This window comes from Equus quagga, unplaced genomic scaffold (assembly GCF_021613505.1).
Source record: "Equus quagga isolate Etosha38 unplaced genomic scaffold, UCLA_HA_Equagga_1.0 220_RagTag, whole genome shotgun sequence".
NCBI lineage: Eukaryota > Metazoa > Chordata > Mammalia > Perissodactyla > Equidae > Equus > Equus quagga.
The window spans coordinates 1,784,258-1,807,838 of NW_025799647.1; the positions used below are offsets into that span (position 1 = coordinate 1,784,258).

The 23,581-nt window shown below is 42.7% G+C and overlaps 1 protein-coding gene across 8 annotated transcripts in view; it reads right to left on the reverse strand.

Annotated features, from left to right (window-relative positions):
* Window positions 1-413: 413 nt before the first annotated feature.
* LOC124233772 (DNA repair protein RAD51 homolog 2) overlaps window positions 414-23,581 on the reverse strand; it is a 555,642-nt gene continuing 532,474 nt past the window's right edge. For 6 of the 8 annotated variants that reach the window (XM_046650966.1, XM_046650965.1, XM_046650970.1 and 3 more), the window contains 2 exons: window positions 13,133-13,211; window positions 3,131-3,602 (listed from right to left, as the gene is read on the reverse strand). In XM_046650966.1, the coding sequence (XP_046506922.1) occupies window positions 3,586-3,602; window positions 13,133-13,211 (96 nt within the window). In that variant the 3' untranslated portion in view covers window positions 3,131-3,585. The other 2 variants (XR_006887137.1, XR_006887138.1) reach the window with 2 other exon arrangements.

Below are 23,581 nucleotides of genomic sequence, written 5' to 3' on the forward strand. Positions count from 1 at the left end.
CTTCTCATCTCCTTGGAGTTAGGAATGGACACATGACTGCTTGGCCATGTGAGCAGAAGTGATGGGTGTCATTTCTTGGGGAAGCACTTAATTGCCAGTGCACAACCTTTCTCTTTCCCTCTTCCCCTACTGTGGCAATTGTGGAAGTGCATGTTGATACTGAAAGGAAATACTGAGTCATTACATGGAGGAGCACGTTCCTAGGGAGAGTCCCTCAGATGTGCATAGACTTTAAGTCATTGTGATTTCAGGGGGCTGTTTCGGCAGCAAAACCAAGTCTGTTCCGTCGTATGCTCAGTATTTATTGGTCCACTCTCCTCCCAGGTCTATTTGGAGTTCTGGAGAACTTGTGCTCCATGTGAACCCTGTCCTCACTGAAATTCAGAGAAGTAGGCCTTGTGCCTTCTCTCATACTTAGGACATTCTTCTGAGAATGTGATGGGCTCCTTCCTCTCATTTGAGCAAAAGAGACCTCCACTGAATTCTCTAGTGGAATAAAGTCCTTTCACAGCCATAGGACAAAAGTAACAGAAAAAAATAACACTCCCAAGTGCTTCTAAGACCACAGCTTTTTGGGGCACAATCAGATATTTTGCACTTCCCCTTGACTTCGTTTCCCTCCCCTCCCCTGGCTCCCACCCGCCAATTACCTAATCCTCAATCTCCATCTCCAGAATTCTCATTTGGTAATCCTGGACAAACTTTTAGAATCCTCTCTGAGCAGTAACTTTGCTCACCATATACAACATAAAAGACACTGTGCATGGAGTTCAGCACTTCTGCCTTAATCCAGAAATGCTCACTCTGTGGGTTGAGAGGGACCACACTCTTCTCAATCTTCACCAGGACTGCAGCACATCAATATAGCAACTGGGAGGCTAGCACAATAATGAGACAGAGTTGGACTCTGTCATACATATGTATATGTACACACACACTAAGAAAAAAATCACTGCATCACATCCAAGTTCAATAAAAGTAATTAACAATACAAGATGCCTCACTAGCATCTCATGGGTGGCACCGATTTGGCAGATTTTCAGTTCATGAACACCACCTGTGTCTTCTTTCTTGCAAACATTCCCTGGGGCCACTTTCCTGTGCATGTCTCCTCATCTTTAATAACGGTGAAATGAGAATACAGTGATGGAGCCCTACTGTATTCTCAGCACCACTATCCATGTCTTCTGTAGCCACTTCTCCCAGTGGAATCAAACCACTAGCACTGCTCCTAGTGATGCTTTTATTTGGAAAATATTCACTAAGTTCCTATTTTGTGTAGAGTGTTGGACTGAGCACTTTAGTGAACTGAGGATGACCAGTGAATTGAGGAGAGGTGGTAACAGATGTGAACAGAATTACTACTCGGGCGAGGGTGAGAGAGGAAGAGGCAAGATGGCCTGGGTTCAGCTCCGCCTTCCATCACTTTCTAGGAAGAGACTGAATTTTTCTTCCTCATTCCTCATCTGTGAAGAAAGAATAATGCAGAGTCCTACCTTGTGAGACTGTTAGGATTAGACAGGCGTATGCACATACAGTGTGTATTAAACCTTGAGCCGTACTCAGTCAATATTGGCGCAATGTAAAGGCAGTGCTTCGTCCTGTCCTGGCAGCACGGCATGTGGGGAAAAGCCCTGGTGGGCCCTGGAACAGGAGAGCATGGGGACCAGTTTGTTAATCACTGGGTGGAGAGCACAGTCTCAGTGTTTCCTGGGGTCAAAAAGATAGTCACAAGGAGGAAGCCATTTCATCTTTGACATTTGGGATTGGGATACGTTTTCCTGGTATCTTTCTCAGACACTTTTGAGTGCCCTGTTTTAATGTGGGAACTGTTTAGCTTTTCTTTCTTGGTGGACAATGAAAGTAGAGAGAAACTGAATTAACAGTTACAGAGAACAAAGCACCTTTCTCAGCTTCTCAAATGGTCCCTTGAAGTTTCAAATGAGCCAATTCATGCCATATGAATTCATAGGAAATGTACATTTAATCAGCTGCAAAAACTCAGCTTGATTTTCCCAACTGTTCTATTGAAGACACAACTTCTCAAAATGCACCTCATTCAGAGGGAGACAAATGACCACATCTGGAAGGCCTGCATCCCCCACTTCTTCTGGGTCTACCTAAATCCTCCTCACTTTCCGATGCTCAGCTCATCGTTTGCTCTCCAGGAACACCTTCACTGATTCGTTCCAGCTGAAATGTTCCTTATTTTGCCCTTGCAGCATGTGGCTTGGGCACGGATTGATCAGATCACTTTATTTTATTCTGTTTTAAACTATAGTTAGTAGGATATGAGTCTTTCCCATTCCTTGTCATACAGTGCTTGAGAACAGGGCACATATCCTATTTTTTGAGCTTCACTTTAGCATTTGTATGTGCTCAACAAATACCGAGTTGTTAAAGGATTTAGTCATTCTACCATTCTTCACTGATCTCAACCTACTTTGTGCACAGCACTCTGCTGGGCACTGATAAGAGACACTGCATAGGATAAGGCTTAATTCTAGCCTCCAAAGCATGTAAAAACCTCTGAAGGGGGGCAGGTACAAAGTGATTCTATAGAGGACAGCTCGGGGGGGGGGGGGGTCACTAACAACTTGGGTAAGAGAGGTCCCACTGCCAAAGCCTGGGAAGATTTGATACCTGGCTTTGAAGGGGCTGAAGCCCCCAAGCCTTGCACTGAACCCGGCCTTGAAGCTTTGTCGGAAAACCTCATGGCAGTACTAGGGGGTAGGCTGGGTGTTCTGCTGGAAACAACTCAATTATCCTATAGGTCACCAGTTCATTTATTTGCTAATTGACTGGCCCAGCTTTGGGCTTTAAATCTAAAGAAATCATTTCATCCTTTATTAAATACTGCATGAATCTCACTCTTTGTTCTGCAGGGCTATACACAATATACTAGGGAAACTTGAATTTACACCACAATAGTTGTGCTACTAATGACCTTCCAAATGCCACTAATACCATACATGTTCTGCTTCTCAGTTGGATCCGAACCTGTCAGTGAATTCTGAGCCCACTGACCTCCCTCTGACACAAGAGCAGACCCCCATGCCCATGCCCGCCCCAGCCTCCCCTATCTTTCCATGATTTCATTTCTGAATCAGTTAGTCTGTGGAGACCCCAATTCCTTTACACCTACTCTTTTTATTTGGTGGACAATACTTTATTCGGAACTGTTCCCTCCTGTAATCACAAATCCTGTTAGTCCTCCTCCTCCTCTCCCCAGGGGGATTGTGGGCTTTAATTAATTAATGTGGTTAAACCGCTTTGAGGTGCCTGGTTGAAAGGTGCTATATAAGTGCAAATTATTATTATTATGGCTGTTGACATCCCACAATGGCAAAGCCTTCAGCCCCACGCATCCAGAGACCTGAACAAAGGCTTCTTCATCCTCACCTTCCCTGCTAGGTCTGAGATGGCTGGCTCAATGGTATGAGGGCAAATCTGTTACCATCTCAACAGCAATCAACTAATTAATCCCCATTATGTTGGCTTCCGTTTCCTTCTTCCAAGCAGCACAGTCCTGTTTCATTTCACAAATCGTGCCCCCATCAGCTCTAGACAAAGGTCATAGTGTCCCTATGGCCTCTGTTGGCCTAAAGGGAAAAAAAAAGAGGGAGAGAAAAAAAGTTTGAAAAAAACGTTGTCGTCATTGAAATGCACACTAGCAGTCTAAATAATACTTTCCTTCCAGCAGTAGTCCACTCACATACATACTTTATTACCCAGGGCGCCGACAGCCTCGCAAACCAGAGACACTCAGAAACCCAGCACAGGTGTGGGCTAAGGCCCTGCAGCCCTGGCCTGACTGCTGATAGCTGTAGACAGAGGGAGTCTTTCTGGGCTGGCTGGGAAGAGGTCATCCAGAGAAGCAGAGCCCCTCCTTGGCTTCCTCCTCTACCCCCAGGTTTCCCCTGAGAAAGCCAGCTGCCATCTGTAGTCAGGAAGCCCTCACAAAGGCAGGGGACCAACATATAGATGTTTTGTGCTACACCTAGCACACCCAAGCCCTTAACAAATGCCCAGTACTTCCACTGTGATGGTAGCCAATGAAAGCAGCCCTGTGGGGGAGACTTGGCCCTTCGAAGGGATGCTGCTGACCAAAATGCTCCTTACAAGGTTGTGCCTCAGACCCTTTGTTAGTGTGGACGTGGGTGAGCCTCAGGGGGTCATGTCTTCATCTGCCTCCATTTATCCTCCCTATTGAAGGGCTCCTTCAGGACATCGGTCAGTCTCTGTGGGAAGTGATTTGGAGAGCAACAAAAGAACTTGGGCCCTTTGGGGGGCCTTCAGAATTCAGTAAACATCTGGACACAGAAGGCAAGGTTCTCAAGCAGTCTAGCTGGGGAGATGTCAAAAGAGAGAAAGAGCTGTGTGTGCAAGGCAAGCTCTTAGTTCTGTGGCGACATTTGTTGTAGAAAAATACAGACACCCCAGTAGGTAGATAGGAAGATTTTTCAAAAGCTCCTCTATTTGTCAGTTTTTGTGAGTGCATGCACTGTCTGTCAGTTCTCATGGCATGAGTGAGGAAAGAGAAGTTTCACATGGCCGGGGAGCAGCATGTGATGGATGTTCTGATTCTGCACGTACTATGAATAACTCAAGCTTGCACAAGCCTGTCCTGGGAGTTGTTATTAAGCATTTCTGTTATCCTTGAAGTCTGTAAAGCACTTTCTAGTCAAGGTGACTTGTTGGATTCTCATCACGAGCACATTTTAATTGACAAAATAACGAAGCACAAAGGCTAAGTGATTTATATTTCATCACCTGGTAAAACCTAGGATCTGAACTCTTGACTCTCAGTGTTCCCTTTATTGTTGAATCAATCCATTTAGAACACATTAGTCAGCATGATTCAACATTAGTCACATGGCACTAATCAGCATTCCCCAGCGTCCCCAAATCTATCCTCAAATAGCAAAAGAAACTGGCCTCTGTTAACAGACAATGATTGCCATTTTCATCAGTATTCAGGAGCTGACGTCCAGTTCAAGTCTCACATACTCTTGGGAATCTTCCTCAGTCATCCTAGTTGGAATGAGTCTGTCTCTTCTGTACTTCCATATTCCATTGTCAGAAACTCGAAAATAGGTGTCACGGTTGCCTTTGATTAAACTTATTTTGTTTTGAGCTAACTAGATTCTGAGCTACTAAAAGGAAGGGACCTTTTTTTTTTTCAGCCTTATACCTACTGAGCACCATAGTTTGAAAACAATAGATGCTCAACAAATATCTGCTGAACTGAACTCACTGTAATGGAGCTCAAGTCATATACCAGAAAGAACACCAAGTCCTTTTGGAAGAGCTTTTCAAAGAAAATCAACAACCTGAATTGATTTAACATCTTTTGGTATTATTACTTGGGCATTTTCACAAATGCAAATTGTTAACTCTGCAAAGATAGCCAAATGGCTTCCAGGTTCTAACAGAGGATTGTGGATCCAGTCTAACTTTAGTCCAGGCCTTGGACTAAAGTTCTTCTCTATAACCTTATTCCAACTGACATTTTGTTCCATGTTTTAATAAAATGTAGAGACAGGAAAAAACATTTTGGAAAAAAAATGTGTTTAGTCTATGACTTTGGACCCAAATTCATACCCTGCCCTGTGCTATAAGCACTAGTAAGCTCTTGTTCAAGTGTCTTTCTTGCATAGTGCATGATAGCAAAATACATATTAACATTTCTGCTTGAGACAGGTTCTGTTTTGGGTGGAAGACCAAAATTTTTGGGTGCTGATCCTTGGTGGCTTTACTTACTGGGATACCCTGCTTCTCTGCTCCAGACTCTACGTAGCAAAGAGGGCCTGGATAGTATTTTTAATGCACAATATTTATGTTGCATTTCCACATTATGCAACGAGCCCAGCCCCATGGTCTGTACTATTGCACCCTGGGGCCTAATGTCTGTGACTGGGCTCCTCTGAAAAGGATGTGTCAGCAAACATTCATCTCTCCTTCTCTTTCATGGTAAAAGAACTCCCAAAATTTAGCTCAGCACATGGCCACCCAGATAAACAACTACATTTTCCAGCCTTTCTTTCCACATATCTACAGACTGGCCAACACGATATAAGCAGAAATAATGTGTATAACTTCTGGTTAATATCCTTAAAGAAAGGGGCGTGCCCTTTCCTTCCACCACCAATCTCTACCCGACACAAATCCTGCTACCTGGATAGAGAACATGATGCTGAGTCATTCTGGAAGAACAACAAGAGCAACATCCTAGGTGTGATGGGGCAACAAGCTAAGAGCCTGGACAAACACGTGGGGCCAGACTGCTACACCAGCTCTGACTGCATTCCTTCACAATGCCATGTGAGAAAGCAGCAAACCTCTATCTTGTACACCACTGTTAATTTAGGCTGTGATTCCACCCAGCCAAACTTATGACCCAGCTATACTCAGGAACTTTCAAGATTCAAGATTCAGGATGGGCCTGGAACATCCCAACAGAGGCTCATGAAGCCTGAGAGATAAGTTGCGACAGGGGCTGCCATGATGAAAAACAAGGGGGCCCCAATCCATTTCTAATTTTATAAAATCTTAGGATCCCAGGCAGAGTCTTCCGAAAGGGCTACAAAACTCAGTTTTGAGGCAGCGACCACCGCTTTACATTTCTGGAACTCAGTTCCTTCACCTGAAAATAAAGGTGGTGAACAAAACTAAAAGCTCTCTTTCTGGGAAGTGGATGCAGCTAACTTTAGGAGGAGTAAAGTCATTTTTGTCAGTTAATCATTTAAGTATATGCATGAAGCACATGCACCAGGAGGAAGATCCCTCTGGAGAGCGCATACCCCCAACTGCAGAGATAAAAGAGGCTTCTATAAGGAATGCATAAAAAAAATGCACATGGAAAGATGACAATAAACTTATAATTATACACAGCTGAACAGAAATTGGTTCATTAGCTCCCAAGGAAGCATAAATTGATAAACCCTTTGGACAGCAATTTGGGAATATATAGTAAAGATAAAAATGCATATCCTCTGACCAGTCATTCCACTTTTTGATATATACCTAGAGAAACTCTCACACTTGCATACCAAGAAACATGTGCAAAAGAATTCATTAATTTAACAAATAATTGAAATTTCCATCAGTAGGGGAATGGATAACATGTGGTATATTCATACAATGGATACGGATATCTCAATTAAAGTGAAAGACCATGATCTCTGTGTAGCAATGTGGATAAACTTCAAAAACATAATATTAAGTGACAAAGCAAGTTGTGCAACGTGTACAATAAGCCATTTATGCAAATTTGGAATGCACTCGAAACAAATCATAATATTACGTTTGGATTCACATATATGTAGAAAAGATTTTAAGCAGGAGGGGAAGGATATATTACCCTGGAAAGCTTTCACTTCTGTGGAGGTAGGGAGGGGTAGGGAGGGACCAGGGACAGGTACAAAGGAGTGTTGACTTTTGTCAAGTTTTATTCCTATATTTAAAAAAAAATCTGAAACAAATATGACAAAATTGTAATATTTGTTAATTCTGGGTGTTAGATTCATGGATTTTATTATTTTCTGTACTGTTCTGTATTTAAAATATTTTTCCACACTGAAAATTAAACCTCCCTTTGAGGCTAAGAAGAGAGTAGAGGAAGAGAACAAAGCAGGGGCCAGTGTGAGAAGCTGTCGTGGAGGGAGGGAAGTGGCATGCATGTGAAAAGAAGAAAACTGGGCAGATGGCAGTCCTTCCTCATTTCCCGGGGGAAGCTCCTCCCTGAGAGGCAGGAAGAAGTCCCAAAGGACAATGCCTTGGCCTGGACGAGCTCTCTGAGGTGCAGTGGCACCTGGCAGCCTGGGGACAATGTGACAGGCCTGCTCTGCCCTCCTCTATGTGACCCCTGAGCGGGGAGTTCACTCTCTCTGCTCCGTCAAATCCCAGGGCTCTTTGCCCAGGCTCCCACAAGAATGCCAGACTGTGCCAGGTGTGTGGGTGGTACTGACCAAGCAGACACCTCCATACCTGGATGGAAATAGATTGAGAATCTTCGGGGTCACTTTGAGTCCACTGGGCAGAAAACATTTACATAGGTTACTGATTCAAACTGAAATCTGATGAACTCAGATGGTGGTATTTGGGGGAAAAGAATTTTTCAATAAATCATCCAGTTGGTTCAGTGACCAAGAAAAGGAGGTAGAAGACTCTAAGCTGACTTTGTGACAAGGGAACAAATAGAGGAGATTAATGCCTCTCCCAATATGCTTCAAAAGGTGATCAAACAAGCATTCTTGATTTTACAAGAAAAATGAGGCACATAGCTTTCCAGCTCTAAAAAAATCATTGTTTCTTTGTTTTCTGGTTTCTTCTGAGTCCCTACACTAGGTGGTTGGAAAAACGGGAAAGTAGCTTCATTTCCAGAACCTTCTCTGGACTTATCTAAGGGTGCCCCAGTCCCATCCCAAGGTTTATGCTGCTCATTCAAACTTAAACTAGTAGAGGACAGCACCAGAATCCAAATTCAACCTGTCATACCAGATCTTGATTTTTTTTTGCTGAGGAAGATTCACCCTGAGCTAAGATCTGTGCCAATCTTCCACTGTTTTCTTTGTGGGTTGCCACCACAACATGGCTGCTGACAAGTGGTGTAGGTCCATGCCTGGGAACTGAACCTGGGCCACAGAAGTGGAGTGCACTGAGCTTAACCACTAGGACACAGGGCTGGCCTGCAGATCTTGATTTTTTAAAAAAACAATAGAAAAAACGCAATTTTGTCCCGAGAAACTAAGCCATTATCTTCTGCCCTGTTCAAAAGAACCTGGCTTTTGCTTTTTAAATGCTCCCTAGATTCCTGAGGAAAAGAAAAAGTGTAGGCCAAAGGAAGAGTGAACAAGGAGGCAGCCCCACTGAGTAGACCTCTTCATTCTCCTGGGCCAGCCCCTCCTTTAGGATCTGCTTCTTTACCAAGTCTTACCAAGTCTCAGGCTTTATTGCCATGTGTCTCTCAAAAGCCAAGATGGCTTTGGGAGAGCCCCACCCTGGGTTTTGCCTAGGCCTCCTGCAGCATCAGCAATAATCTGGCTGCTTACAATTATAGAATCTTTATTCCTGGTCTTGACACAGAGGCCCAGGGGTCCCAGCTGTGTTCTGGGGGCATAACAGTTGGGGCTTACTGGGGAAACGAAGGAGACGACCAAGGCAGATGTGCATCAGGTGGGAGTCCACTGTAAACGCTCCCTTCCCTTTGGCATGAGGTTCTGTGGGCCCACTCCATTAAAACCAACTTTTAACCCAAATTCCCAAAGCCTGCTCCTGCTTTTCCCTCTCTACCAGGTCCTGACACCCCTTAGCCTCACTCTGAGCTTGCCAAATCTCTGCTTTTCCACCCATTGGATGCTGGGGCTTTCATAGTGAACTCGGGGGACAAAGGAAAAATGGATTAATGGGATCCTCCGGACACCCCCGATACCTTTCCCACTTCAGTTGCATAAAAGGGCTCAACTCTCCCTCTGCTGGGACCTGGCTCCTCTCAGAGTCTGAGCCAGCAGGAAGCTGGTGGCTGTGAGCTCCCTCTCCTCTGGGGCAAAGTATTTCCAGTCTTGAGCCCAACCATGAGAGGCCAGGACCCCCAACAAGTGCAGGATGGACAAAGAAGATGCAAAGAGCATGGTATTGCCATGGTAATGGCCTGAGCCAGGCGGCCTCCTGAAGATGCTGGGAGGGTGGGTTTTCTTTCTTTTACTTTTTCTTTTCTTTTCTTTTCTTTTTTTTGCAAAAGGAGAATAGTTCCGCTTTCTATTTTACTATAACAATAGCACGGACCAGGCTCCTTCAAGTGTTTCAAAAAGCAGCCTGAGAAATCTCTGACCAAGCCCCTCCGTCTCTCCAGCCTGCCGTTTTATTGTCCCTCCCATCCCAGTGAACAAAGGGGCAGGAAAGGTCTCGGGCCCCCAGTTGCCGGCTGTTGTCAGCATCCTAATCCTTAAGAACTGGTGAGGGGAATGGCCTGTGGAGCCGGTAAATCGAATTTGGGCCTCACCTTTTATTCTGTCCCTCTGCTCATGCACTCAGGAGCTCTTCAGGTATTATAAAACCTCCTGGTTAGCAGACCAGGAGGAATCTTGGTGCTTGCTAAGGGGATAAAAGGCACCGAGGGATCATTCCCACATTCACTAACAGCCCCGCCCCTCCAAAGGGGTAGGCTGTCCTGATTGTTCTTTCCCACCACTTCAGGCTGGCTCCATTACAAAGACGGAATGTGGCTGGGCTGGCAGTTCCCTTTTAGTTGGTACCACAGGAGCTGGCCTCACTCTTCCCCTCTCTGTCTCTACGCCCCTCGGACATGGAGTGCATATTACCCCTGGAGCTCTGGGTACCAACCTTCGTACCACCTCTGGGCTATCATGCCACAGCAACCCTCACACAAGGAAAGCTTCTTAGCCTTGACTGCTGGTATCTTTCCAAGGTTACCACCCAGGGATCAAAGGTTTCTTTGCTTTAAACCGGGGGAGTTGTGCAGGTGTTTTTTAGCTCAGTCATCTGGTAAGAGTTGGTGAAAAAATAAGCTTTTATGTTCCGGTTTGTGCAGATCTCAAGGGTATAGCTCTACGGAGCTAAGTGACTATTAAGTACAGCATCTCCTAGGAGGATCAGATAAAACTGAATTGGAAAGGCCTTTAGAGATCACCCAGGCCCTGACTATAATTCAAGTAAGAACAACATTTTGCACTGCAACCTCTGTACACAAACTCATAATGCACACACACACACACAACTTTTCACAAAACAATACAATAGGTATGATATAATCTGATATTTTCTATTCTCCTCTATTTCATTTTTTTTAATGCTGGTTGTGATTCATTTCATTTCATGACCCACCAATGGGCTGCAGCACAGTTTGCAAAGCACTGAATCAAGGTCAACATTGTCATTTTCAAGTGGACTAGAGTGTCAGAAATTTTCTCAAGAACATAGCAGAGCTGGAACAGAAATCCAAGGGGTCTCTCCAATAAAGGAGGAGTCCTCATTTTTTGAGGATCAGAGCTCCTTTTTGTTTTCTCGAAGTCTGAGGAGCACACAGCTATAGGGGAGGGAGTGCCCACAAGTTTGCATTCAGCGGCATTGAATTCAGGGCAGGAAGGGTTCCAACTGCCTCTGGAAACCTCCGAGGGAGGTGTCATCCCTTCAGGGAGGGAGATGGAGAAAACAGCTTCGAAGCAACCAGGTGAGGCTCTGCGATCTCCTAGACATTTTTATTTACTGGTTGGGGTTTTTGCATCATTTGACACTTTCCTGAGTGTTTCTCTTTCCTGGACACACAGCTGTAGGTCAGCCTCTTTTAGTAATCCACTTCCTCCTGTTTTCCAACTTTTTCTAATAGTGTTTTTTTTTTTTTTTTACAGTTTTTTAACCTCTACCAATTCATTGTATTTCCAGCCTCTACTTTCTCTAAACAACTTCCTCTTTCCTGTCGAAATCATGATCTTAGCAACGAGCCTCAGAGAGGCAACTCTGTGATCTTGTTCCTGTAAATATTATCCTAAAAGTTATCCAAATTAGACCAGCCTTTGAAACGCTATTTACCAAAATGCCCAGTGATCAAGATACGGGCACCATATCAAGGCTGTCAGTATGAGCCCTCTAGGCAGAAGTGGCTATTTTCCTCCTGAAATTGTCTTGTAATCTTCCATAGAATTTCTTGAAATCTAAATTTGCTATTTACTAGACTCTTAATCTTTTAAGAAAGCCTCTAAAAATGAAGAGTCAAAAGCCACACTGTGCACTGGGTAAACACAAGTCCAGCTTTCTGATTGCTTATTACTTCTACACCCTTAGAGAGTATGTAACAAAGGGGCCTGCTGTTTGCTTTGCTTAATCTGGTCCTAAAATCTCTGCTTCTTTGTCAGAAAACAATATTTGCAATTGTAAAAAAAATATTTACCAAGGAACTTGGATAGCATAAGTCAAAGGCTAAGAGCCAAAGGTCAGTAGTTCTTACCCCAAATTTCCCTGGACCCGAGTCCCTGCTGTGGAGCTCAGCTGCACCAAACAAACACTCTGCTTTCTGGGCCCATTAAGAAGCAGACATTTTAGAAGGGGAAGGAAAGGGAAGGCCTGTTCCTCAGTCAGAAGCATACACTCTCCAGCCTGCCCCACAAAATCCCTGCTAGGTCTTTGCAATGCAATGTGTCTCCACGGGCATACTGCAGGGACTTGCCCTGTTTCACAAACCCGGGAGAAATATTCAGTTTACGAAATCCTAAAGGGCAGATGTTCCTCCAATGGACAGCCGTGACAATATGCTCCTCTGTGGCTCAGGCTAGATGTTCACCTATGCATCTCTGTGGATGGGGCCTCCTGCCTGACAGCAGTGTATCCTGAGCTCTTCTGTGGGGACCCTTCTTCATCTATAGACCAGTTTGGACATCTGACCCTAAGTTCAGTGGTGTCTGAATTTACCCCGTCACGTTCACTGTTTTCTGGACAGATCTGCCATTGGATGCCTCTCCTAGTCACTAGAGGATCCAGTCTCTGGGAGTGAACCACCATAGTAGATCAGTCAGTGCCAACTTGCGGCCTTGGGGTGCTCTATGTGAGTCGGACCTCAGCTCCTTCCAAGGCCAGTAACACAAGGTGCAGGTTAGCAAGGCCTCGTCCCCAGTCAGGACATGAGCACAGGGAAAGGAAATAGACTAACCATGAGGCTGAGGAAGTAGGGCTCATGGAGCCATGACAAAGTGCCCCACAGGCTGCCAGTCCAGATGGTTCTTCAGCTGCTCAGTGAGAGAGCTCTGAGGCAGTGCTGGGTCCTCCAGGCTGGTGTCAGAGACTTACTGCCTGGGTCCTCAGTCCGTAGGATCTGTGAAGAGGACTGGGGTGGTGGCAGTTCCTAGCTTGCTTGGTTTGACCCTTATTCTTTGGTTGTCTCACTCTGTTAGGAAATTCTATACTTCTCCCTCAGCCCCACGTCTACTTTGTCTCAAATTCTTGCCACAATTGCCAATCTCTTTTATCTCATCAAGATAAATATCATTGCCCAACTCCTCTTGACCTTTGATTCTATCCTGAAGTAGCTTCGATCAGGAGCAGAGCAGTAATTATCACCAGCAATGGGCAGCACTGAGCATAATCAGCTTAAAGAAATGGCTTAATCCAAGAATCTTACCTTGAAGAACCAGGCCTTCCTTCTTGATGGTGTAGACAAATGAGGTAAAGGGAGCCAGAGGAGACTTGGCAATGAGAATCTGCACATAAAGCATATTATGGGTTAGTCAAAGGAGAGATTAGAGATGGGCCTCTGCCTCTGTCTCCTCTCCTTTCCACTTTGAGACAAAGTGGTACCATATGACTACAAACTATAAGGTCAATTTTTAAAAAAATGATTTTAGAACCAAATGAGTATTATTCCTTCAATCGGCTGATCATCTTGGAAGGCTGTGCATTTATTCCAACTATTCAGCCACCAAATGCCATATTCTTCTAGAAACGTTTCATTCTTTTAAGTCACAGGCTTAACAGTTATCTTTCTGCCCAAAGATAAACCTAGCTTGATTCTCTGATTTTATCCATAAACTTAGCTATTTACTAAAAAAAAATAAGAAAAATTAAAAAAGTTTAAAAATTCAAAGCTATCCTTAAAAGATAAAGATTTATCATCATTGTAAATATTCAAAATAACTTGCTATAAGCAAAGCCATGATCAGTTGCTTTGTTTTCCTCAACTCTTCACCAAGTCTGTATTCTTACCCTTTGCCATGTGACTACATTTTTCTGTTACTTAACGTTTATAGTATTCCCACAGCCCTTAACTGTGGGTGCGGCCACATGACTTTTTGGCTAATAGGTTGTACCAATTCTCAGCCTAGGCCTCAAGAAGCCTCGTGATCTCCACTTGTTCTCTTAGGCTTCTGCTACTGCCAGAGAAAAATATGTCCAAGCGAATCTGCTATCTCAGAAGGAGGATGAGAGACATCTGGAGCAGAGCTGGCCAGCCAGGGCCAGCCTAAATAGCTGATCCTAGGAGAGCCATGTACACATTAGTTAAATGCTTATGACTGCATGCCTCTGAGATTTTGGTGTTATTGTCATGAAGCATTATTGAAGCAAGAGTTGACTGCTATACCAGCCAACACAAAATACCAAAAATATTTTGGGTAATAGCATTTTCCTAAGAAGATACCTACTTTAAAGTGATGGTCATTTGGGCATTAACAAGTTAGTATCATTAACACTCATTGTCATACTTCATATGGTTCTGCAGAACCTCTAAGGACTGATGGATTATTTTATTACAACACTTCTCCTGCAGGCAGATGAATATCAGTTTCCTGTTTTACAAATTAACACCATCAAAAATAGTGACAGTGTGGCACAGAGCCACTTAGGTAATCAGGGAGACAAGGTGGAAGGAAGAAATAATTTCAAGTAACCAAAAGGCTTACATGCAATATCTCAATCTGTTTCAATTCAACAAACATTTACTGACTGTCAGCTATGAGAAATGATGGAATGATGGGGGGAACGATCACGGGTTGTAGTCATGGAGTTTGAATCTAGGTTCTTCCTCTAATCAGCTGGGTGGTGCCCATGGGAAGGCCTGCAATTTTCCCCTGGTAGCCACCACCCCCTCACCCTTCCTTTTAGTTAATAAGTCCCCAGGTTTCAACATTTCTCTGCCTCTTTTGCAACTAGGTGTGGCCACGTGACAAAGCTTTGACTAACAGAATGTGAGTACACGTGACAGGTAGAATTTCCAGATTATGTCTTCTTAAGAAAACTATGTGCTCTTCACTTTCCCTTTCCCTCTTCCCAAGGGCAGGAACCAGCTTCAACCACATGGACATGGACATCCTGGGCGATGAGGAAGCAACACAGGAGAAGGGTGACCTCATAAAGCACAGTGCCTCCCACCTGGGCTCACCTATCCACCTCAGGACAGAGCCATTTGTCTGAACCACTGTATTATGGCTGTCTTTATTTCTATGGGCATGGATTGAATTCCAACCAAAACTGTGCTCTGGACAACCTAAATTTTGGAGTTTCAGTTTCCTCACATGTAAAATGGGGATAACAACATCCACCTGAATGGGATTATTGTGAAGATTAAATTAAATATATAAAATGCCTGTCACCATGTCAAACTAACAAGAACATTTCTAACCAATCATCACATATGCTTTCCAAGTACCCCTCAACTTTCATTCATTCAAAAATCAATACACTTTGCTTTTATCAGAAAGATTCACCTCAAGTTGAAGCTCAATAATTTTTACAACTGCTCTAAAGTTATCTAGATAAACTTGCTCATCATTCTCAGAACCAATAAGTACATGGTATAGGTGGGTATTTACATCTTCATGTCAAGAACATCTCACCTGAAAATTAAGGTGATCCTTTCTGACAGAGATAGTTTGGGGGTGGCTCAATGTGAAGTTTACGGATGCCCCTTGGCAGAGGAATGGCATAGTAGAAGAGAGCGCAATGCTTTTCAAACTTCAATGTAGGTCTTAATCATCTGCAGGTCCTGTTGACATGCAGTTTGATTCAGTAGGTTTTGAGGGGAACCTGAGAGTTTGCATTTCTAAGCTCCCAGAAGATGCTGATACTGTGGTCCATAGACCACATTTTGAGTAGCTGGGTTCCAAGAAATATCCTGATTGAAGAGTCTAAGATGGAGAAGCAAGAGATGGGAGTTCTGGAGCTAGTTAGGAGGCCATAGCGATAATTCAGGGATGAGATGACCAGGGCCTAAACCACTGCTCTGTCAGAAAGAATAGGGAAAAAGGAAATAGATAAGAGCAACATACATCCTTGAGGTCAAAGAGCAACAGAAAAAAACTGAACATATGCCAAAGTTCAGATCTTTATTATCTGCATGAAGCAATTGGACGTGAAACAAAAAGGGTATAAATAAATAATAATCAATAAAGTTCAAAAAGTATATTTTTTAAAACTATATTACCGTTTTAATTTTATAGACTGTAGAATTTGAGACTCAGAAATAAAAGGATGTGCTATTCCAGTGCAACACAACAAATGGCATCTGAGCCTAGGCCTTCCAGCCCAGTGGTGGTACCTCCATCATCTGACAATTTCCTCTCCCAGGGAGCACATGCCCACTCTGTGAACAAGCCCAGAGGCCCAGCCAGGACAACTTCAACTGGCGGGACCTCACACTTGGAAGGACCTCCCTTTCAGGGAATCAAGGGGTTTGGACAGGTCACTAATTAAAGCCCTGCCCTTCCCAAGCAGGGTTTAAAATGGGTTATCAAAAGGATGCTTTGTGCACAGTTGGAAAGTGGAAGTGATCAGTTGTGTCAGATGAATCTCACTCCCCTTTTGTGGAAAGAAATTCCAGATTGATAGATTAGAGGGCTACCACCAATGCGAAATATCTCATTTTCAGCAGAAAATGTAACAAACTCTTGATAGCTTTCTGGTTAAATTGAAGACAAGTAGGGCTGGATGCTAATACCATTAGGTGGATTTGTAAGTGACCACAGGATCAAAGCAATCTCGTGAGGGGTAGCAACCTCTACTAGAATGTACTGGATTGTAGCCTTGGTCCTGTCACATTCAACATTCTTATTGACCCGGATAAGGACACTGATGTATTCAACCACATCCATACAACAAATATGGGATCTAGCAGGGAATAGAAGTGATAAAAATTACTACCCCAAAAGAGCTTACATTCTAAAGGAAGCAAAGAGATAATAAATAATAAAATATGTGGTTAGATGATTATATGTGCTATGGACAATAAAAAAGGCAGGGAAAGAGAGCAGGAAGTCTATCGGATCAGAGGAGGGGGTCATTTTTAAGTAGAGTAGTAAGAGAAGACCTCACTGAAAAGGTGACATTTGGACCTGTGGATCACGTAACAAAACCCACTGATGAGATACTGAATATGGTAATAGAGAAAGAGTTAATATAGTAGATTAAACAATTGTAATATCAAAACAAATCTCAATTTGGTTAGAGTGTTGGGACAAATGCTACAAATCTTTAGGATGCAATTTTATTGAAATATATGTAAGGCCTTGTCCTTGAGAATAGAGGACCAACTATTGGCTATAGAATGGGGGAGACGAGATTTAGCATTTAGAAAATGGATTAAGAATGTTGGTTAACTACAGTTCAACAAGAGTCGGTAGTGAGACGTGGTTCACAAAAATCTAGTGTGGTTTTGGGTTATATCAATAGAGACACAGTATTGGAACAAGGGAAGTGATGGTCCTGCCCTCCTCTTCACTCAGCAAACCATGCTTGGTGCAGTGTGTTTGGATTAAAGTCAAATTCCAAAAGGGAAACTTCAAACAGGAGAACAACTGGAGGAGAACCATCAGCGTGGTTAGATACCCAAAGCAACCTGGGCCACAAACACTTCAATGCAAACCTGATGGTAAGAAGCCTGGCATGAAGGTGCATATTGCATTTAATGTGAGTTTTTTTTGATCTGGAGATTCTGTAATGTTATATAGTAGAGAAGGGAAGTGTAAATTGGCTTTCTAGCCCAGCAGATTTCAGAAAAAAGTGATGCTTGCCATGTATCTTTGTGGATGCATATAAACCCTTCCCTTTTTTAGAGTTGAATCAATACCTTGTGCCTTTCTGCCTTTCAAACTATAAATTATCCTTTTCTATAGGAGACAACTCTCCCTGGCAGATAATTTAGGCTGCTCTGTTTCAGATGTTCAGTCAGCCCATAAATTTGGGGTGTTCTAATCATTGTCTGACTTGGGCTGTTGGCAAGCGTCATTCTATCTTCTTCAATACATAATGCCATGCAGGGAGGGCCTGCTTGGTTAATAAAACTCCAGGGCCCTAGTGAAAAATTTTCATCACAATCAACTCTGTGTGCAGTGTGTGAAGTTGGCTTTGGAACCCTCTGAGGGTTCACAGAAATATGTAGTTGGGCAAGAATGAGTGCAGACACAAGTGGCTCAGAGAGCCTAGCGCTCCACAAGGCAGGTGTGTGGGATTGTGAGTCATTAATCCCACTTCCAGCAAGTAGCCAGGCTGTTTTTTCTTGAACATTTCCTTCCTATCAGACCAGCTTGACTTTAACCACACTCTAATGAATATACTTTCTTTCTCTTTACCTTTTCTCACGAGGAAAGTGGTCATTAATATTTTAAAATTCTTTTGAGGAACATTTAAGGTATATCTACTATGTACTAGATGCTGGGTTCCAAATCCCACTACCATCTGGAAGTAATTTCCATTATTTGTACCATCCACTCATCCATCCATGTACTTATTCAATCCATTCATATTTACTGGCACTTTCCTTTGTGCCAGGCACTGTGCTACGTGCAGAGAATACAGCAGGGGGCAAGACAGACAAGGTCCTTGCTCTCATGGAGCTGATATTCTGTGGCAGAAGACAGACAATACAGAGGAGCCTTTAGGCCTATGGGGTTTTTTTCACTTTGACATTCTACTATGAGCCTCATTCTTGGGCACTCATTCATTCATTCAATCCATCCAGCAACAAACATTTATTGAGTAGCTACTATGGGCTGGGCAGATTCAATTTGCACTGTGAGAATTTGTACTTTTTAAATGACTGTTATCTGTTTCTACTTCAATTCATTTCTTAGATGTATGTTCTGAATGCTCAATGAGATTGTGAAGATCAGGGGCATTTTCTTTGATCCCACACCCTCCTCTTCTATAGGGCCAAGTCCAGGGCTTTGCATGCTGTAGCCTCCTAAAATGATCGATGGGCATTTTCCTCACTGTTCTTCACTTTATCCCTGTGCTGTATGCCAGAAGCTTTCTCCCAATTTACTAGTGAAAACTCAGAAGGCTGGGTACTCTAAAATGTGGAAGGAGAAGTCACCTCTGGAGCTCACTGGCCTCCCCATAACAGACCCTCTTCTCCTTCTTTTATGTCCCTCCCCTCAGGAACCTATTTTGCTCTGAGTAAATAAAGTTGTCAGCTAATTTTGTTTAGCTCTAAAGTGACAGCTGATTTAAATCTTCCAGTGTTAGCCTTTCAGTTGTGTTTGCATACTAATGTAAGACTCTCAGGGGCTGGCCCCACAGGTGAGTGGTTAAAGTTCTGTGTGCTCTGCTTCGGTGGCCTGGGCTCACAGGTTCAGATCTTGGCAGGGGACCTAGTCCACTCATGAGCCATGCTGTGGAGGCATCCCACACACAAAAAATAGAGGAAGATTGGCACAGATGTTAGCTCAGGGAGAAACTTCCTCACCAAAAAAAAAAAAAATTTTTGGTAAACATGATGTAATCTACACAGAAATCAAAATATATAACAATGTACACCTGAAATGTATATAATGTTATAAACCAAGGTTACTGCAATAAAAAGAAAAGACTCTCCAAGTAGAGTAATGGATCTAAAATGGTAGAAAGTCCTATAGGATTGGGGTGGGTAGGGGAGCCTTACAGGGGGTTCCTACAGTAATGGTGATGATACAAACCTTATTATGAAAACATAATTCCTTAAAACAACCTTTTGAGGTAGGTAGCTTATGAGTGCTGAAGCCACGATTCCAACCCAGGACACCCAGTTCTATAACCCATGCTTTTAACTACCATGACGGCAGCCCCTAATTTATCATGCACAGATTGATTCACTTCTCTGAGATAATACAGCAAATGAGGCAGAAGACATAATAGCAAATACGGACTTTTTTTTTCCTGCAGCATGGATATTGCATGATTCAAGACAAAGGGACTGGGACAGGGCATCCATGCAGGTTGCCTCAGCTGTTCACAAGCTTCCATCCTGGCAATCGTCCTTCTCCCCTTCATTTGTGAATGTCCAAATCCTACCTACTCTTTGAACCCCATACAAATGCCACCTCTTCCAGAAAGCTTTGCTGATTTCTCTAGCTTGAGGTAACCTCTCTCTAACCCCATCATACTTCATCTGTACCTCTCAATAGCACCCACTGCTTTCTCCACTGTTTTATAGTTAATGTTACCTGAATTTACCACCATGTATTTGAAAGCAGAGAGCATCACTACCATTGCTGCTTCTTTGGGTCCCACCAACCTCCAGTACTGCGCTGTATACATAACAGAAGCTTGATTATGAAATGCAAAAATGAATGAGTGAATAAAAGCACAAATTGGCGACTCTCAGAAGCTCTGATTCATACCCACTTTGAGGACTTTCTGGTGCCCCTCCTCAAAGTTGGGGGACTTAGAAGATGCCATAGAAAAGAGCAGGCTGCCTAATCACTGCCAAGATTCTCAGCTTGGGCAGGCCCAAGACAAGTCTTTAATTTCAGTTTGCTATAGCATCACATGTTTTTCCTGGCCTGATCCCACTTCCAAGAGGTTCAGAGAGTAGAAAAGGAGCCACAGAATAGAAAGTGCTATGCATACGAACCTCAGGCCTCCTCCAGGATAGTGACACCTTCTAGGGATAGTACCTGTGTCCTCCTTTTAAAGTAGAGGTGTGGCCCTCATCTGGAGCAACCCAGCCCAGCACTTCTCCTCCATGGGTGGCCAGGAAGGCCATTGTGGAACAAGCAGCACAAAGATGTCAGGAACCCTGGGTACAGGCTATCCTGGAAGCTGCTTTTATAGAGTTCTGGCAGGTTACATGAGTTCCTGCGTAGAGCCCCAACTTTAGGAAAAAGTGACTTTTGCCTTTGTGCCTCAGGAAAGCAGACATGAATAGGCAGCCATGTGCTGAGGGTAAGCTGGCACTGCCTCTTCCACTTTCTCTCCTCTAATTCCTGTGCCAGGCAGGCTTCCTTTAATGCTGGTAATGAATCCTTCCTCTCTTCAATTTCCTTCCCCTTTCCACCCACTACCCCAAATCTCACACTGGTTGAAGGTGAACGGCAGAGTAAAATGAGCCAGCAGAGGGAAAGTGTAAGCAGAAGAATTTCTTCCTGTAGGGGTAGGTGGTAGGCCTGGCTGTCTTTCTATCCCTGCTCTCTGCTACAAGATGTAGGGCCCAAAGACAGTGTAATATGTTCAGCCGAGAAAGCTGATGTGAGAAGCAATTGAGGTAGATAGCTCAGAAATATGATTTTGCATCATCCACAATTTCCTATCTTGCTAATTTTTTAACCCTATCTCAGTCTCCCCCATGATTGGCAAGATTTTGCGGTTGTTGATGAATTCAGGGGTGATGTCCTTGTTGAATGCATCTAACACTTTCATCTGCTTGCAAGGGTTCTGCTGAGAAGTAAGGGAGAAAACCCACTGACGCTGAAACGTCCTTCAACAGGGACCCTATTATCTTACTTCAACGGGATGCCTGGGCTAATAAAACCCATTGCTAAGCTAAACAAACCTTTCCTCTAGCTCTGCCAAGTGTCTGCGACAGAAATCCTTCATGCCAAGGATTTTCCTCCTTGTCCAAGACTTAGAAAAAGGTTGTTTTCTCAGCTGCTTTGAAACCCAGGAAGAGAGCCAGGGAGGCGAACAAGCCAGTCAGTCTTGCATCAGATAATTCAACGGGCGTTTGATAACCTCAAGTCTTCTGTCCCTTACCCAGGTTGAGCCGAACTCTCTAAGCCAAGGGACAGAAGGGCCGGAAATGCTCCAGACAGAAAGATCTCTGTGGCTGGAAGGAGGCCACAGGATCAGGGGGGCTTGGTGTACCCAGTGATCCTCAAAGGAATTCCCTAGTCATTGTGTTAAGAAGAGCTGGAGGGAAAAGTGGCAGAGGTCCAGCTCTCAGTCCATATCTGGATCTTATACTGATTAGAATCTGCTTCGTCACTTGGAAAAATCACTCTCCATGGAACACTGAAGCCTCAGTACCAACAGCTTTGCAAGATGACGAGGGGAGAGTAGAGAATGAGTTTTATGGCACCTAACTGCCTTCTCTAAATAGGGGAGTATGATCTGTAGAAGTAATATAGAGCTGGAAAATGACAGGGTGGAAAAATGAACTCTATTTGAGCAGGCATGAATTTACTCATTTATCTACATATGGCCTACTTCACAACTTTTCCTACAGAAATTGGGGCAGAAATTGAGCTGATCTGACTCTCTAATGAAATACAATTCTAGACTCTGGGAAGATTCTCCTAGAAAGTTTGGCTTTGAGGCTACAAGATCTCATTCCCCCAGATAATATCCCTGCTCTTTTATCATCTTTCTGGTCACTGTTTAAAAATGTTTACCTATAAAACATCAGGTTCCCAAAGTACATAAATGAAAAGAGCTAGCTCCTTAAAACATTAATTTCTTCAGATCAATAGGATATTAACTTAGTGAATTATGGGATAGTAACAGTTCAGGGTCAGAATGGCATTTTATTACTTTCTCCTTCAACATTTTATTATGAAAAATTTCAAACATACAGCAAAGTTTAAAGAATTTTATAGTAAATACATATACACTTATAAGTAGATTCTACCACCAACATTTTATTATACTTGTTTTTATCACTTATCTATCCATCTATTAATCCATCTTATTATTTTGTTGTTGCATTTCAAAGTTGCAAACATCAGTGCACTTTCCTCTAAATACTTTAGCATGCATATAATTAACTGTAAGCTTAATACTTGCTTATATATTTTAAAATTCATGTTGGGTTTTTCTTTTTTCCATGAACTTTACATCTATTTTGAAAAGATTAAGAATTTTTCCCAAATTATACTAAAATCAAAGAGAATTTAGTGACTACACATATATGGTAGCATGCAAATTTATATAGTCAAAGAATATGGGTCATTAATTCTTTCTATATTAAATAGCAGCTTTAACTGAAGTATAATTTACATGTAATAAAATTCTTTAATATAAGCATTAAAGCTATAAACTTCTTTCCAAGCACTGCTTTAGCTGCATAAGTTTTGATATGTTGCATTTTTGTTCATTTCCTCAAATTATTTTCTAATTTCCTTTGTGATTTATTCTTTGACCTATTGCTTATTTAGAAATGAGTGTGTGAATATGCATTTAATTTGCATACATTTGAGAATTCCCTAAATTTCCTCCTGCTATTGACTACCAATTTTATTTCATTATAATTAGAGAAGTTTGCATGGTTTCATCCTTTTAAATTTACTGAGGCTCATTTTGTGGCCTAACACATGGTCTAACTAGGAGAATGTTCCATGTACACTTGAGAAGAATGTGTATCTGCTGTTATTGAGTGGAGTGTGCTATAGATGCCTATTAGGTATAATTGGTTTGTAGTGCTGTTCAAGTCTTCTATTTCCTTGCTGATCTTCTCCCTAGTTGTTTTATCCACTATTAAAAGTGAATATTAAAGTCTCCAACTATTATTGTTGAATTGTCAATTTCTCCCTTCAATTTTGTCAGTTTTTGCTTCGTGTATTTTGGGGCTTAGATGTTAGGTACATATATGTTTATAATTGTTATGTCTTCCTAATGGATTCACCCTTTTATTATTATAATATGTCCTTTCTGTTTCCAGTAATAATTTTTGTTTTAAAGTCTATTTTGTCTGATATTAGTAAAGCCACTCCAGCTCTCTTTTGGTTACTGTTTGCATGGTATATATTTTTCCATCCTTTTACTTTAACCAATCTATGTCTTTGACTCTAAAGTGTGTCTCTTGGAGACAGCATATAGTTAGATTGTGGGTTTTAAAAAAAAAAAAAACCCATTCTGCCAATCTCTGCCTTTTGTTTAGTCCATTTAC